At 42.0% G+C, this 17,332-nt stretch overlaps 1 protein-coding gene across 2 annotated transcripts; it reads right to left on the minus strand.

Moving 5' to 3' along the window:
• Nucleotides 1–3,451: 3,451 nt before the first annotated feature.
• lipca (lipase, hepatic a) lies at nt 3,452–16,838 on the minus strand. 2 transcript variants are annotated; one of them, XM_066701308.1, is made up of 9 exons: nt 16,542–16,838; nt 14,488–14,678; nt 14,043–14,222; nt 13,747–13,864; nt 12,246–12,479; nt 11,254–11,496; nt 10,778–10,892; nt 9,313–9,531; nt 3,452–4,591 (listed from the first exon to the last, which is right to left on the minus strand). In XM_066701308.1, the coding sequence occupies exons 1-9, from the start codon at nt 16,621–16,623 to the stop codon at nt 4,474–4,476; spliced, it is 1,500 nt and encodes a 499-aa protein (XP_066557405.1). In that variant the 5' UTR covers nt 16,624–16,838; the 3' UTR covers nt 3,452–4,473. The 2 variants fall into 2 exon arrangements, with proteins under 2 accessions (XP_066557405.1, XP_066557404.1); XM_066701307.1 differs by having other exon boundaries at nt 14,488–14,681.
• Between the last annotated feature and the right edge of the window lie 494 nt (nt 16,839–17,332).

A 17,332-nucleotide genomic window follows, 5' to 3' on the forward strand; every position in this document is an offset into this window, starting at 1 on the left:
CTGTTCGATTTTAATGTCCGCTGTGTTTTATACAGTATTTTTTTTTTTTTTTTTTTTTTTGGTTCACTTTGAAAATTTTTACTAAAAAAAAGAAAAAAAAATTGCAAAAAGTATTGTGCAAAAGATATGTAAGTTTTTTGAAGTACTTGAAATGCATTAATAAAATAGACTTGATCAAAATAGTTTCTAAGGAACTTTCATTTGGATTTGAAGATGATACCGTACATGCCTCTTTTCCCTGTTTTTCCAAGCCATGGACAGTGTGTGGCATTTTCTATTTGGGAACTGTGAACCAGCTGGAGAAGACTGGAGCCTGACTGGGTAAGTAGATCTCTGTATTTACCTTTTGTACATTTACTTTCACAGAGTCAAATTGTCAACGATCTGAATAGTTGCATTCCCATGTGGTATTAGATGCAAATCGCTCTTCTGTTTCTTTTTCTTCCCACTGCTTCCATTTTGTCACCCTGCATCCACATCCACATTTCTGGTCAAGTTTGTTTTTACTCTGATCCCAGAGTATTCAGTCCTTGCTATCAGGAGTTCCTGGTGGAGCAAGCAGTGGAGAACAGAGCCGACGGGTCTGGTGATCGAGCAGAAGTCGTAGAAATTATAGTTCCTGTTATTTAATGTGATTTCTTAATTCATTCAATCCATTTGAATCCTGAATGCAAGTATACTACAAGACCAGAGTGATATGGTCGTTCCAGTCTTTTACAATGTTAGGAAATGTTGGTCTGGTTTGATTTGAAGCTTGTGTGTGTGTGTGGCTAGGCAATGATTATCCTGAGTATAAATTATAAATGAGGGCTTTATCCCCATGGAAGTACCTGAATCATGAGGTGCATTTTTTATTCAACATATAATGCGATTTATAACCGATGCCCAATTTATCCGCAATGGCAACAGCACTGAGTTAAAAACCATTGTTCCCTCTGCAGTCTGTAGTGGCAGGTAAATGCATGCAGACCTCCAGAGAAAGCTACGACCATTACAGTGTGTGGGCTTTATACATTTTTTTGTAAATAGGCTTATAGTTGTTTTGAAACCCTTTGTCTAGCAGGTTACTTCTGACTGTTTTCCCTGAAAACATTGCTTTGTTGATGTCTCAAATTTGTTTTATTTCAAAAGTCCTTCTCTTTAAAATACCTCATTGATTGCTATGTTTTCTTTCTTTTTGGTAGCTGTATTTCACAGAGCAGAGGTCCTTGGTTCTGCCCCTGGGTGATCCCCAGTGGTCTGGGATTTTAATCCAACCAGCTACGAATACTTGTGATTTTATTTTTGTATAGGCATTGCATTGCAAGAAGAAAACTAGCATTCTGGATTGTGGTGGGAATGAAACAGTGACGACTGCACAGGGAATGAGTGCATATTGTATCACTGGAGGGCGCTATGGTGCACGGCCATGAATGACCCGCACTGCGTGATGATAGTTTGCTGGTCCTCCAGGATGCCAGTGCCCAATGTGTCCTGCTGAAAAAGCAAAAGCAAATCTCTTGCTTTCAGATCCGCCTGATCTCATGGTTATGATTGCTTATGACTCCTAAATATTTTTTATATTTTCTGAAAGATATCATGTCTGCGTTAAAAAGAAAAGGAGAGCAAAACCAATCCTAAACGTACTAAAGGATTGTAAGGAAATGTAAGACAATCAGCAATATTTTGTTAAGTGGGTAGTTCTACGGAATAAAAACAGTAAAGCAAAACAATTGCACTCAAAGACTATGATACAAAGCGATTCTCAAAGATGCTTTTTCTCAGGACACCCCATATATAATCCTGATCAAGGCCTCTGTGCATGTAACACTCAATTTCCCATGGGAACCAATCAAATCAATATCACCTGGCATCCCGACCCGTAAATATAAAGAATACACCACGTATCATCAGACCACCTTGACTTAGAGGTCCAAGGCAGTGAAGCTGTCGGTGAGAAACATTTAACAGTTCAGAAAAAGTAAAGGGAGAAGGCCCATAGCAAGCAGACCTGTCAATTTTAACCCAATAAAATACAGAACTTTCTGCAGGATACTAACAACTCCCTACAGAGTATTGTATCTATTGGACAGAATAATGGAAAGAACAAATGTCCTTCAAAAACCGAATGAAGTTCACGTGGAATTGTCTGAAGGACAGTTGACTAATTTGGGCCAAAAACCTGCCACTCCCACTCTGCTTGATTAGTTCACTTGCACACTTTTTTGGCATCTTCTCATAATCCCTCACTGTCTCACTTTTTGAATCTTCAATTGCTGCCAGCAAGTCTGTCTTTACTGTTGTTTTCTTCTGAAACTGAACAAAAAGCCCCACAGTACCAAGTGCTGTTCCCAGGCAGGCACTAGCAGATTGTGGTCTCTGATCCCCCTGTTCAGACAAGCTGTTTAGGCCATGCCACCTGAGACTGTCTTTAATCTCACTGTCCTCTGTGTCGTCTTCTACTTAAGCCTCCTGGGACGCTCTGTGCTGCAGCTCCTTCTGAAGCCTGTTCTTTTTGTCAGAGCTGAGTAGCGGTGTGACTCAGCAGAAACTAATCATGATGATTCCAGAAACAAATATTAAAAAATAACATTTCGAGTTTTCTAGTTTTAAGACATCTCTACAAAACATAAATGGATATATGCTGAAAATCACATGCCTCAAAAGAAAGAATTTGAAGCATCTGAAGATACTCATGTGAACATTGCATAGGAGAACGAATTGTGCTCGCTGAGGAGGGGTATCTGAATGTTTCACCATTGGTTTCAATTACATGTTTTTGCTTTTTCATCATGTTTTTTATTATTGAACATGTTATTATTAAAAAAAAAAAAAAAAAAAAAACACACACGCACAATCATCGTACTAGGTATTAGGGTAAATCACTGCACCAAGTTTGCACCAAGCTGTGGGATTGTGATTGTACGAACGGATGAAGAGGAATCTTCCAGGAGATCAAGACTGCATGCTTTAACATGCAGACTAATAAGTCTCATGAGAGATCAGCACACTGCCAGTTGTCATATACAGACTACAACACCCTTGGATACGTGACACCAGTTAGTGTGTCACAAGTGTTGTACAATGTAGAGGTGAAGAGCATGTTGTAGGGGACAGAAGTGTGTCATGGGAGACTGATGTACTGCAGCCTCTTCTTTGGCCCATAGTATATACCCTCTTTTTTCCCATATCACCTGGTGTGTGTTTGTGTTCAGTGTCTTGGTGTTTATCAGATTTGGGGTTGTGTGTGTCACCCAATAGACACTATCAGATCTCCAATTCGCCATGATGCAGTGAGCACAGCGGGTGAGATGAGCACTAAGTCTGTATTACTCACGCTTTCCAGTCACTGATGTCTTCTTGCAGAACGCTGCTTTAGAGCATAATCATTATGTTACATGGAAAGGACAGAGGTACTTTGTTTGACAGTCATGATATTATAATTACAAATAAAGGCATTTGTAATAATTAATTTGGGTTTGTGGCAGTTTAATATCGATATAAACTGTGCTGGCAACTATGGAAACTTAAGCAAAGGTAAATAATTCAAATTTCACCACTCTACACGTTACAAGGTTTTTACCACAGTGCGCTACACATTACCATGTTTTTACCACACCACGGCTCTCACCGTCTGGTTCAGAATATCGCAGTAAGGTGGAGAGATTGGCCATTGTCTTCTCTGAAGCAGTTTGAAACTTTATGACTGCTCTGTTATGATTTTGGTATTTGAGAATTTACCATATATACAGTATTCTGAAATCCCTTGAAAAGATGTCTGGAAGTATAATGCATCATTATTCGTCCATTGCTGCAGTTACTAGTGAAGTGAGATATCTTGGGCTCTACAGTGCCTTCATGACTTGGATTAGTCTGGTGTATTACTGTCCACTGCACTCCCATAGATAAATACATTAAATAGTTAGATTGGAAGAAATATCCAAATTATCTTTGAAGATATATTCACAAGCATTTTTAAGTTGAGTATTAATGTTTTTTGAAGTGGAGGGAATGTTACCTACTTCAGCAAAAAACACCTAGTTAATTGTCAGTGTCTTAAAATGCATTATGTACAGTAGTCTTTGCAAGGGGGAGATATGCAAAGACCGCTTGGTGTAATGAAGCTCCTGCAACCTCAGAGTTCATTTGCCTCACTATTCCACCTGCTGCAAGGTCTTTTCTTGAGTTTCGGTCAATCTTTGGTCTCAGATACGTCGGTGAAGTAATGTCTGAACGGCAAACAATATATAGTTGTTTCAAGGTCTTAAGCCGTTTTGCTTGGGGTGTGGGAATGGGCAGGGGGCTATGGGGAAGGGACAAACAGACAACAAAACAAACAAACAAACAAAAAGTACATTCTCAGCAAGAAAATAAAAATCTGATCACCACAGCCTGGCACATGCCACAGCAGGAGGCCCAGTGGTTGTATTTTCATGTAAATGTTTCTGTGGCCCAGGCCGCAGTGCTGGCAGTGTGTTTCAGCATGTGTGTGTCTCAGTCACTGATTTTCCTCTTCCGGTGCCCGTCCCTCCTGCCCTCACAGCGCACAAACACCTTCTCCTGCGACGGCTGCAACTGCATCTGATCGTCATTCTGGGAGCAGAAGGACGTCCTGCAGAGAGAGGACCATATTTTACAGCCAGTATTGAACACAGACCGAGCTCATCTACAGGGGGGCAGCTGCTGCTACTAATTATTAACATCTCGTGGTGATTGGTCAATGTATAGGGGAACATTTGTTTTATAAACTATTTTCTTTTCTTTCTCAGAAGCATCATATCTGAGCCCCTCCTCCTTCCATAGATTCATAATTTTATTTATTTTCATTATAAGAACATAGTTTACAAAAAAGGAGGCCATTCGACCCATCATGCCTGTTTGGTGTCCATTTATAGCGATATAGTATATATTTATAGTGATTCAAGGATATTATCCAGTTGTTCTCAAATTCTAAGCTTCAACCACATCACTGGGGTGTTTGTTCCAGATTGTGACGACTCTGTGTGAAGAAGTGTCTCCCGTTTTCCGTCTTGAATGCCTTGAAGCCCAATTTCCATTTGTGTCCCCGGGTGCGTGTGTCCCTGCTGATCTGGAAAAGCTCCTCTGGTTTGATGTGGTCGATGCCTTTCATGATTTTGAATCCAGTCCCCACAGACTCCTCTGTTCCAGGGTGAAAAGGTTCAGTTCCTCAGTCTCTCAGTAGGACATTCCCTTCAGACCTGGAATAAGTCTGGTTGCTCTCCTCTGAACTGCCTCTAGAGCAGCGATATCTTTCTTGAAGTGTGGAGCCCAGAACTGCACACAGTATCCAGATGAGCTCTAACTAGTGCATTGTACAGTCTGAACATTACTGCCCTTGTTCTCAATTCTACACTTTTGACAATATACCCTAACAGTCTGTTTGCCTTTTTATTGCTTCCCCACATTGTTTGGATGGAGAAAGTGATGCGTCCACATAGACTCCTAGGTCTTTCTCATGCGTTACTTCATCTAGTTCTATTCCTCCCATAGTGTAATTATAGTGGACATTTTTGTTACCTGCATGTAATACCTTGCACTTGTCCACATTGAATTACATCTGCCAGGTGTCGGCCCACAACTGAATATTATCTAAGTCCCTTTGAATAGCCTGTGCTGCCGAGATTGTATCTGCTGAGCCACCTATTTTAGTATCATCGGCAAATTTGACAAGTTTGCTAACTATCCCAGAGTCCAGATCATTAACATAGATTAGAAAAAGCAAAGGCCCTAACACTGATCCCTGTGGAACTCCACTAACAACCTCACTCCAGTTAGAAGCAACTCCTCTAATCGACACCCTCTGTTTCCTGCACATCAACCAGTTCATAATCCATCTACTTACATTACCCTGAATGCCTGCAGCTTCCAATTTGAGGATCAGTCTTTGGTGTGGGACCTTATCAAAAGCTTTTTGAAAACCTAAGTATATCATATCATATGCTTTCACATGATCTACAGCTGCAGTTGCATGTTCAGGGAACTCTAATAGATTAGTAAGACATGATCTGCCTCGTCTAAACACGTGTTGACTGTCTCCAAGAATATGTTTTTTATTAAGATGCTCCTATATTTTCTGTCTAATCATTTTTTCCAACATTTACAGGTAATGCAGGTGAGGCTGATTGATCTGTAATTTCCTGGCTCAGTTTTGTCCCCTTTCTTGTGGATTGGTGACATTTGCTGTCTTCCAGTCAGTTGGCACATCCCCTGTTCTAAGTGTCATTTGGAATATTTTAGTTAGCGGCCTATACATAGCGGCCTGTACTTCCAACATAAGTACTGTTGGAAATATACCATCTGGCCCAGGTGATTTATTTGTTTTTAATTCTGCTAGTCTCTTTAGTACCTCCTCCTCATTTATCCTGCTCTCTCTTAGGGTTTGCCTGGACTGATTGTTGACCTGTGACATGTTATCCCTTATTTATTTTGTAAAAACCTTTGTGAAATACTCATTTAGAATATTTGCCATGTTTTAGTTCCAAGAGCTATGTTTCTTTCTATTTCCCTCTTTGCTTTCCTGATCCCTTTCTTAAGATCTCTTTGCAGTTCAACATATTCTTTGTATTTTGTTTTGTCTCTATCCCTTTTGTATGTGCTATACAACATTTTATTTTTGCATACCTCTATTAAACCATTTTGGCCAATGTTTTGTGGTACTCAATTTGTTACATTTATAGTGCAAATTTCTCCTTTGATCTGAGAATAGTATATTCTTAAAATATAAGCATTTTCAACTGAATCTGTATGCAGTGTCCTCCAGTCTACCTCTTCTAAGTGCTACCTCATACCTTCAAGGTTTGCTTTTCTAAAATTGTAGACTTGGTCCTTGTTTTTTGAAAGAATGCCTCAAAGCTAATCATATTGTGATGGCAGTTTGCCATTGGTTCTCTAACTAGTGTCCCTCTGACTCTATCTTGTTCATTTGAAAAGATCAAGTCAATGCATGCTCTCTCTCTGGTTGGTTGCCTGACAAATTGAGTGAAAGCAGTCATTTACCATCTCAACCATTTCTATTTCTGCTTCTGTAGTCCCAACTGGGCTTTCCCAGTCTATGTTTGGGAAATTGAAATCCTCCATTATAACAGCCACATCATTGCTACATGCAGTCCTGATTACACTGTACAATGCAGCATCTTTCTGAATATCTGAGTTGGGTGGCCTGTAACACACTCCTACCACTAATCCTCCAGATATTTTATTCAAAAGTTGAACCCACAAAGATTCTGTTTCGTTACTAGGATCTAATTTGAGTACTTCTGCCTCAGTCATTTCTGACATATAATGCCACCCCACCACTTCTTTGATTTTGCCTGTCACTCCTAAACTTGTATTCATCCCCATCATTTTTTGTACACCATGTTTCTGTCAACATCATAGTCACACGGCAGCACTGTGGCTTCTAGGTCTAACATCTTGTTCCTTATACTGCTGGCATTGAGGTACAAACATTTCAGGACTTTCCTACTAGCAGTTGTTTCCCTTTATTTTCTTTCCTTAGTGGAACATCTCCCATTGTCAGAGCTCCCTTCCCCCCTGGTCCCTAGTTTTCAATTACTCTGCACATACACTCTCCCAATGCATTAGCCCCCCTTCTGTTTAGAAGGGACCTGTACAAACTGGCCATTAAGAAAGACCAATGCTCCATACATCTAAAACCCTCTTCCCTACACCAAGACTTCAACCATGTGTTCAACTTTCTAATCTCTTCCTGTCTCTGACCATGCATGTGGTACCAGAAGTATTTCAGAGAAAACTACCATGGAAGTTCTGCTCTTTAGTTTCTTTCTTAACTCTTTAAATTTGTCTTGCAGAACCTCTGCCCTTCCTTTTCCTATGTCATTGGTTCCAATGTGGACCATGACCAGTGGATTTCTCTCCCCCCGGCATTGGCCAATAGCCCATCTACTAGTTTAGGGAGATCTGTAACCTGAGCACCAGCTAAGTACCCTTTTGTCTACCTGTCTGCAATTCACACCTAACTGCCTCCAACTGGATCCAGCTGGCACAACTCACTTAACTGAAATCCTGCAAGTCCTAGACTAAATCACCTATTTACTTTCAACCAACTCAGCAGCTGAACTGAATTCACTTAAATTAAGGCAAACTACAGACAAGATGAACTGCAATTAAGGCAGTTAAAACAAAATGAGATAAGACTGTCTGAAACTAGGAACACAACAAGATGGCTGCCTCTCACCTGTACTGTCCTGAGTCTGTCTATGGCAGGGGTTTTCAAACTGGTCCTGGAGTATCCCCTGACCTACTGGTTTTTGTTCCAACCTAGGTCTTAATTACTTAATTGAATGGTATATTGCTTTTTTAGGTCAATTAAGGATTCAATTAAGCAATTAAAACCTCAGTTGGAACAAAAACCAGCAGGGCAGGGGGTATTCCAGGACCGGTTTGAAAACCACTGGTCTATGGCAACTTGTAAATCCTTCTGTAGAGAGAAGCTGACCTCCAGACAAGTCAGTGTTATGGAGGCATGCAGTGTAGGTCTTTGTACACTAGAGGGAGCTGAGCACATGGGTCATACGGATCAAGGAGTCCTACAGAAACTGTCCCAGATCTTGCTTGTTCTGTTTAGAAAGGATAAACAAATTCAAATTCCCCTTAACCTGTAACATATTAACCAATGGGAGATTACATTGAGGAAAGAACATTTGAAGTGCTGAAGCAAGTAAAATTCTGTGCGGTTAAACTTCACAGATTTGCATCGGAGACCATTTTTCCATCAAACTTTTTTCCTGGATAAAAGTGATCTGGATTTAGAATCTTATTTTCTCATCTTCTGAAGTTTACTTTTATCTGGATCATTTCAGTATGTTTTTTTATATTCTGCTAACATGCTATTGCTGCCTAATTATTTTATTGAAATCAATAAGAAAACAACATGAGATTTTAAATCTAGATCACTGTTACCCGGATTAAAAAAATTAATATAAAAATTGGCATTATCCAAGTTATTTCTTGGCTGCGTTGCCATTCCAGCAAAGGCCACTGTAATTAGGTTTGCGGAGTAACCCGTACACCACGCAAAAGTCAATCGCAGCATGGGTTTCATATTGCCTTTGGGATTAAGTGCTTTTTATTTCTGTTTCATTGCGTAACTGAAAAGCTGCCATCGATATCTGTGGCTCTGGGTTATGTAATATTACTGTCGGGGGAGAAGCGGAGCCCTTGTGTCTGCCTCTGGGGTGTTCACAGCCGGTTGATGAACTTCAGTGATGTGCGCTGACGAAAGGGAGAGTGAACGATCTCGCCACACCTCCCCCCCCGCCCCACCAGAGCCAGACAAACCCAAACACTTACTTCTGCTGGGTCTCCCCGGCCTTGACCCGGATTTTGCCCACAGTCAGCTCCGGTCCCCTCTGTCCTTTCCTCCAGGGCATTATGGTCTGCATCTTGTTCCAGATGTGCGCCCACACTGCGTTGCCCTCCCACTTGAACTTCAGCACCATCAGCTCCCCGATGTCTTTGTCCAGCGTGATGAGGAACGTGTAGGTCTTGTTTCCCGATATCTCTTCGACGCTGTGGAGGAGAGAGACAGCAACACAGACTCATGAGATCCGCGGCCTGTTAGTTTGGGCCTAAATGGTTTCCACATTCTGTACTGCGGTTCAAACCATCATGTAATTTTTTCCTATTATTTAGGAAAGTCTGTGCTACTGCAGATGAATAGATACAATAGATACACATCTGTATTTTTCCATGCGGTTCAAGTCACTCTTGGCCTGTTTTCATCGGGCTCTGTTTGTGCTGTGTAGTCCACCAGTGCAGCGCCCTTTGACCCCCTTCCAGAAGAAATGTATACTCTGCTTTCTCTGTAATGGGGCTGTTTGGTAAGTTTGCATCCCAAGTTAGAGTAGGCCCCCTCTTGGTACAGTAGCAATGTATTTTGTTTAATGCTTTTCATGCTAAGGTATCTGAATTACAGAATTACAGAACAGATTTTTGGATCTCTGGGTGGAGCCATTATCTGTGTGATGGCACTACTACTGGTTAATAAACAAGGGAAGATCAACCAGGGAGGAATATCTCAAACCTGAACAGTGTAAAAACAAAAGGCTCTGTGTAATGCAGGGCCCCCTCTTCTTATTAGAAAGTTATTAAAAAGCGGATGGTGAGGGAGACATTTTCTCTACCAATATATTCCTGCAATGTATTCTAGTCCTCCAATATAAAAACATGATCAGCGAAAATAAATGAATGCGGCTGGCGGCAGCTAGCGTGGTAACGATTCTCGACTATAGTGATGTGTTGGCCAGGCCCGTGGCTCTCTATTGACTGGCAGCTATTTCTGCATTGACGGGCTGAGCTGACCTAACAAGGACAAATCAGACATCAGAGAGATCAGCCTGTATACTGCACGAGCACAGATCGGACCTCGCGTGGCAGCTGCTTTGGACAAAACAATGAGCACATGGTTTCAAACACCCAGAGAGAGAGAGTGAGTATTTTGAAGGGGTTGCAGACCTGTGTTGCCTTGTGTATAGTTACCACTTTTGCCAACGAATTCATTCAATTATATATTTTTTCTTTTTCTTGGAAGCTTGCTTGCATTTCCGCCCCCCCTCACACAGTGCACACCTCAGTGACCCCTCCATTGCACCATGCAAATTCCTGACCACCTCTTGGCCCATGGTGGAGAATGTGCTGCAGAGGTACTTCTTTATCTGTGACAAGGTGCTGGTGTGAGCTATGGGACTCGGGAGAATGCAGACGGGGGATGAGGCTCTGAGAGGAAGACGCTGTTTGACAGAGGCAGAGTACTCACAAAGTGATGGGCAGGTTGGCACTGTCGTCTTTGGTTCCCACGAGTGAGATCGTGAGGGTGGGTTCGATGTGTTCGATTTGGTTGATGAACTGGATTTTGAACTGGTAGTGATAGACTGGTTGGAGAATCAAAAAGGAAAAGTGGCATTAGGCGTTGTTTAGGTTTAGTTTTATCTGTCACTGTAGTAATGTCCCATTCAACCTAGCATGTGCTTGTGAAAATTACAAGCCCCCATGGCCTTTGCAGATCGCCGCAGCTGCATTTATAGTCGGAAATGAGTGTTTGGGTGAGGATGGCAGCTATGAGCAAATGCTGTGGAGTAGACAATACCACAACCAAAACATTTACCGGTGCTGATTGAATTAATCGAGTAGCAGCATCTGTGTGTATCTTATTCACTAGAGAGAGACAAACCCTGTCGCAGAGAGAGAGAGAGAGACATAAAAGAAGAAAAGATTTCTGTTGCCGCCACTCACCTTTGTAAGGCATGTGGGAGCGAGTTTTCAGATAGAGACGTTTACTGGTTGCTGTCCGGACCTTCTTGATGTTGTAGCCCAGGGTGTTGCAGCGGTTCTTGCGGCAGTCCAGGCAGATGCCCTTGTCGAAGGATTTGTTGTCGTTGCACCAGTAGGCCGTACTCTGCTTGTCCTCATTCAGCAGAGAGTCGATGAACAGGTGGACTGACCTCTCGTGGGCGCACTTCACTGACTGCTGAAATCCTAGGGAAGGTAAAAGGCGAGAAAAGAGTGCAGAGTTAATGAGAGTCCAGCGGCAGACCTATTATGTAATAGCAATTAACTTCCTCTAAACAGCAAGTCTGCTACAAATGAGGTGCCAGTTTGCTTGTTTTGTTTGTTGAGAAGCCTTTTGATTATTATTATTATTTTATTATTATTATTATTATTTTTAAGTTTGTCACAATATCTTGTCAGTGCTGAAACAAATGACACGTTATTTTGTCTTTGTAAAGAAATCTGCCTTGAAACTATTTTGCAGAGAAGCCATTCTGTTCAGTTTCCAGTAAATGCCTTGGCCCTCTGGAGGCACAAAAACCCATCTAATTATAATGTAAGTTTGACGGCTGTTTTATATGCTTTTTTTTCGTTTTCTTTTTTGACTCTTCTAGGCAAATTTGATTGAAAGCATCAAAGTCCTTCCTTGAAGAGTACTGACGGCTTTTTTCCATTATTCCCTCTCATTATTTATTGTCATTTGACAGATTTGTCTTTTGGAACGTATTCTGCACAATAATAAATAATGTGAATGTCTGTCTTCCTCTTAAATAGATACGGAATTGCTCTCGCCAATTACTGCTACAACAAAGCAACAGTACGAGTTTACGTGGTTGTCTTTAGCTGTGTAGGAATTCAAATGTAATACTAGTAAAAAAAACTACACTTGCTGGAACTCTATAATTGAGGCCCCCAGCCTTTGCTTTGACCCGACAGCATTACAGTAAGACACCTACCTAACAGGCCATACTGGGCCAGGTGCAGATAGAGGTCCTTGATGTGGCAGCCAGGCTGGAAGGTGCCTCCATTGGGGTAGAAGTCATAATGGGCCACGGGCTGTTTGATGCCCACGCTCAGGCCCATGTGCTGCTGTGTGAAGGTGTGAATGGCATCCACAAAGTTGGCGTCATCAGGGGAAAGGCGGTCAGTGTAGGACATCCCCTCAAACAGCGGGCCTGCAGGGTCCAGGCCTGGATGGAGGCCACAAACAGTGTATTAGCAAAAGCAGCATCCAGCCATTCCATAATGAATTCCAGTAATGACACAGGGCCATTGGGATGTCAACAAGTTGATTATTTAATTTTTCAGTGAAAGAGGAATCCTGAGTTTTGACAGGCGGGCGGATTAAAAAAAATATATATATGTAGTACTCATGATGATGGCAGTTGAACCAGTTCAGTCAGTCCGGTGCTGTGTGAAATTGTGAGAAGAGAAATTGCAGAGCCCCTCTGGTTTTGAGTAGGAGACAGTGACACTGAGCAGGAAGCTGAGGGTTCATGGCAAGGGGCAGGCTGTTCTCATGGCAGGCATTCAGAGCACTACCAGTAACAATAAACTGAAAACTGTCCAGCTTGAGTGACCTTTATTGATTTAATCCAAAGGACAGTTTGTGATTACGTGGGCTCTGCTGGCAACAGAGGAGAAGAACTGGGTGATTGAACCAGAGCTTGAAGAAATCCCTGTTTCTCATGACCAATTTCTGTCCCTTTTATGTCATAGGCTGTACTGGGTAAGTGTCAATGGTTAATCTGTTGACGAACTGCGTGTGTGTTTAGACGGCATATTTATTTTGTTTGCTCAGTAAAGCCAATATGGTGAAAGCAATTGCAATTGATTATCAATGCAACTAGAGCTGAATAGCAGGAATTCATATGCACCCTGGAAAAAACAAAGCAAATGAGCAAAACTCTCTAGGCAAAGCAACAGCGGAATTATCCTAGTGTGTTGCAGCATCTTTGTGCTTTTGTCCAGTTACACAGTGTTAGGAAATGAAGGTCATGATGTTCTCTTATCTCCTAGGGATAGATTCAGATTTGAACTTTTCCCACTTTTTACTGGACCCTCCCTTATAGTGTGATTGGTGAGAATAAATCGGCAGACGTGGGATGGCTCAGAGGGAGGGGCCAATATTGGAACACAAAGTCCATTCCATAATCTGACTTATGAAGAGGAGCATGTCACCAAGAAAATCTAATTCAGACAACAGCATGATGTTCTATTCTGTTACTTAAGTATTTAACCAGAGATTGCACATAACTGTTCCATCTGCTACATTTAGTACACCATTTCACAAGCTATTAAGCAATCAATTCACAGTAATTTATGTAACTTGTGAGCTCTGACAGGATAATGCTGTGATCCCACTTGGAAGATAAATTTATAGCTTAAAGCTAGGATCTCTAGAATGTTGCCTATATATTCTGAAGTAGGGAATATCTTAGTATCGGAATACTTCACCTGTAATCCTTCCAATCTTGCGGGAGCCACTGACATAAGTCCCAGCAAATCCTGAAACGTGAGCGCCAAGGCTGTACCCGATCAGGTGAACCTTTTCCGAGGGAAACTGGTAGGACTCCTATTAGGAACACAAGGGACAATTGTTTAAATTACAATTTCCCTTTCATACAGCACAGGCCTGAAAGGAGTGGCTTGCAACAAAACTAAAAGGTTAAGTTCCTCCTAAAAGTGCAGCCCAACATGGTGTTACGCTTAATTAGGGGCACTTAGGCTCAGAAGCAATGGTCTGGACTCACCTGAAGCCATTGGAGCAGGTCTGCAATCTCTTGGCCCACCACCCTGGTGTTCTGCACTGCGATGGGGTAGTGCTGGTGAGCCAGCAGGAGCCAGTCCGTGATCACCACGTTGACGTCCTTCAGAGTGGACTTCAGAGCGGCCGCCATCTTCGTCACCCAGCTCTCCATTATCCCATTCACCTAGACCAAGAAACATCTTAGTTTTACCCCCCTGAGTCAGATGTGATGTAACCAAATCACTGAAGGGTCAACTCCAGTCACAAGACAAGTGATTATTTCTTTCCTCATTTTGTCCTAGCTGCTATTGTCCACACCCTTGCTCCGAGAGCTACAGGGCTCTAATCATGCTTCCCCTCTGACAGACTGATTGCAGCGTGGATGTCTCACAGCAGGGAAACCATCTCCAGGCATAACATGACTGGGGTGAAGAAAGAGATGCACTTACCGACCAGCCATGGATGATGATGACCAAGGGGACAGAGGTGTTGAAGTGGCAGGATTGCAGACTCTCAGGCTGGTAGGGCAGGACTGTACAGGTGTCGTCGATGGAGTCTCCTTTAGAGTACAGCAGAAAGTTGGACTGGGGGACGTAAGGCTCCTTTCTTGTCACTGGCAGCAACTGTCCTTCTGGGGGGTCTGCTGTGTGAATGGAAAGAATGTTATGATGGGATAGATGTAGCGGTGGCTGCCATTGGCATTGTCTTTGCCACCCTTAAATGTTCTGCTAACCCTGAATGACTTTGTTTTTGTATGCCTCTTGAGCATTCTACCCAAACTAATAAGGGGTTTCACAAGGCATGATGCTTAAATATCTCACAACATTTATTTGTCTACCAGGAAAGCATTTTTGCCCTTCCACAACACATTGCATTGATGTCTGGAGTTAATGTTAAAAGGTACTCCATTTCTTCACAGACCCACATTAACTCCCTGACATGTCATTTAGAGTTTCAACGTGGCCTGCAATTCAGGTCCACATGTTCTGTAAGATGGTCCAGCATTGGTTAGGGATGCAGATCTTTTATTCATGATAATATTACAACTTGTTTTAATATGCTTTTAATATGCTTGTTTGAATGTGTCTGTGAGATCTGACCACAGAGATCCTGCCCTTTTAAATATGCATGCAAGAGCTCTGTTACAAATGTTTTAGAATGTTTTATCTAGGCCTAAGGGTGTGTAAACACACATAGTACATTCCAGTTTTGGAAGGAGTAGCAGTAAATATTGATTTAGCCTTGAGACCATATCAAGGTGTTGTCCTTTTAATTGATTTTTTTTGTCCTGGAAGTGGCTTCTGTTGGTGCAATAGGATAGGAATGGTGACCTAGCAGTTCTGGCTCAGCATCCTGAAGAGAGCATGGAAAGGTGAAGCTGTTCCTGTGGTATCCAGGAATCTAAGAAGCATAAGCCCGCCGTTGCCCAGATCATGTGTAGTAGGTGAAAGGGGCGTTGTTCCTGACGTCAATATGAACCCAGTGCCCTTCTTCGTTCACTTTGGGACCGTTTCTTTACATTTCACAAATAAGGAGGGAAGTCCTGGCCCTGGCACTCTCTGCAACCCCAGCCGCTGCACCATTGCAGTAATCCGGCTGTGTTTTCACATCCAATGCTCTGTCTTCTCTGTGTCAGTGTGTTTTTCTGTGATTTCTCATACAGCATTGTCCGGAGACTGTTGACTGTGATGGTTAATGTTCGCAGTGCATAAGGGAAGGTCACTGGTTAGACACAACTGCAGCTTATCTTTCTTTTTTCTTTTTTTTTTCAAAAGCTGTTGGAGCAGCACAGACATATCAGTGTGGGGGGGATCCAGCTCTCCATGTTGCCAGTCGGTTCAGCAGACTGCTCTCTCTAGCCCTTCATTAAAACCAATCACTGTACGCATTGTGTTGTTGATACATTTCCTGCAGTTTCTATGCTTCAGGGGTTTCTACAGTTTCTACCAAGTGTGTACATGGTGTACCAATGCTTATTGGAGGTGATAAGCAAAACATGGAGGTGAAAATACTGAACGATGTGTGTATATATATATATATATATATATATATATATTACATTATATATAAATTCAAATGATTTTTGTCATTTGTTTGGTTTAACCTCAAAGCATGACCTTTCTGTTTTCTTGCACTTTATCAGCTTATGAGACAGCATTAATTATTAACCCTGCAGCCTCACTGAATCAGACTGAGATTTTGAGAAGTCCTCTATCCTGGAGTATGTGCCCAGTGACAACAACAAAAAAGAGTATTTTGGGGAAACCGTTCACAGAATGCTCAATGCGTTTTGTCAAACACAGAAGCAGTAATGAATTTGATTATGCCATATGCAGATATTCACTTGCCTTGTTAATCTTGTTAAAATGCTGTCAATTAGCTTCTGTTATTTATTTATTATGTAAATTACACTATGTGATAGGTGTACATAATTAAAAAAATAACAAAGCCATAGCAAAAGCAAAAATATTAGTACACTACAACAGGATATGAGTTTACTCACCTGTTTTGGTGCCTCTTAGCCTTTTTCCATCACTCAAGTGATATATGACCAGTAAAGATACCAGGATCTTTGTAACACCCATGTCTCCTGTCAAGGGATCCTACTGCCAGAGGAACTGCTACAGTAAAGGAAATATTTAACTAGAGAATCGTATGTCTGCTGGTTTCTTTTTTTTTTTATTCCGTTCCAGATTGTGCTGTACCTGGCCTGGGGCTGGAGCTCGAGTGTGCTGTACCTGGCCAGCTGTAAGGTGCAGGCTGGTGGCCAAAGGCACAGTGCTGCAATGTCAGGGGGTGTATCTGCAGTCAGAATGAAGGTCAGGGGGCTGCCTGGCAAAATGTATCTGATTGGCCCTGGCCCTTATTGGAACACATTGCGAAAGGACTGACCGAGAGAGAGAGAGAGAGAGAGAGAGAGAGAGGGGCGGGGGGTTGGCTTTGTCCAAACTGCCCTTTTATATCACCAATATTTGCAAGTATATCTATAAAATACAAGGATGAAGCACTCCAAAATCTTGTCAATTTAACTTCTGCTTTTGATGGTTAGTTTCTTGCTGCTAAGGCTCTTCCTAGATTTCGGGATATTGCAGGACACTGGGTAATTATGGGGGTGGACTAAAAAGAAATGACAACTAGAACTTGAGGCCTATGTATAAAGCTGCTGTATGCACTTATGGATCTTTCTTTACACTGGTGCATTTTTGTGCATTCATCCATCTTCCTATCCATCAGGTGCATCTGTCGATCTGTCTCTGTAACAATGCAGCTGTTTCATGGTTTCCAGTGGAGTGG

The sequence above is a fragment of the Amia ocellicauda genome, chromosome 4, assembly GCF_036373705.1.
Source record: "Amia ocellicauda isolate fAmiCal2 chromosome 4, fAmiCal2.hap1, whole genome shotgun sequence".
NCBI classification, from domain to species: Eukaryota; Metazoa; Chordata; class Actinopteri; order Amiiformes; family Amiidae; genus Amia; species Amia ocellicauda.

Coding starts and splice junctions, on each gene's coding strand:
- lipca (XM_066701307.1), bottom strand. CDS start 16,623: ATGGGTGTTACAAAGATCCTGGTATCTTTACTGGTCATATATCACTTG. Junction 12,480..13,746: donor CAAGATTGGAAGGATTACAG/GTGAAGTATTCC, acceptor GCCTCCATCCAG/GCCTGGACCCTGCAGGCCCG. Junction 9,532..10,777: donor GCCAACCTGCCCATCACTTT/GTGAGTACTCTG, acceptor TCTCCTCCACAG/CGTCGAAGAGATATCGGGAA.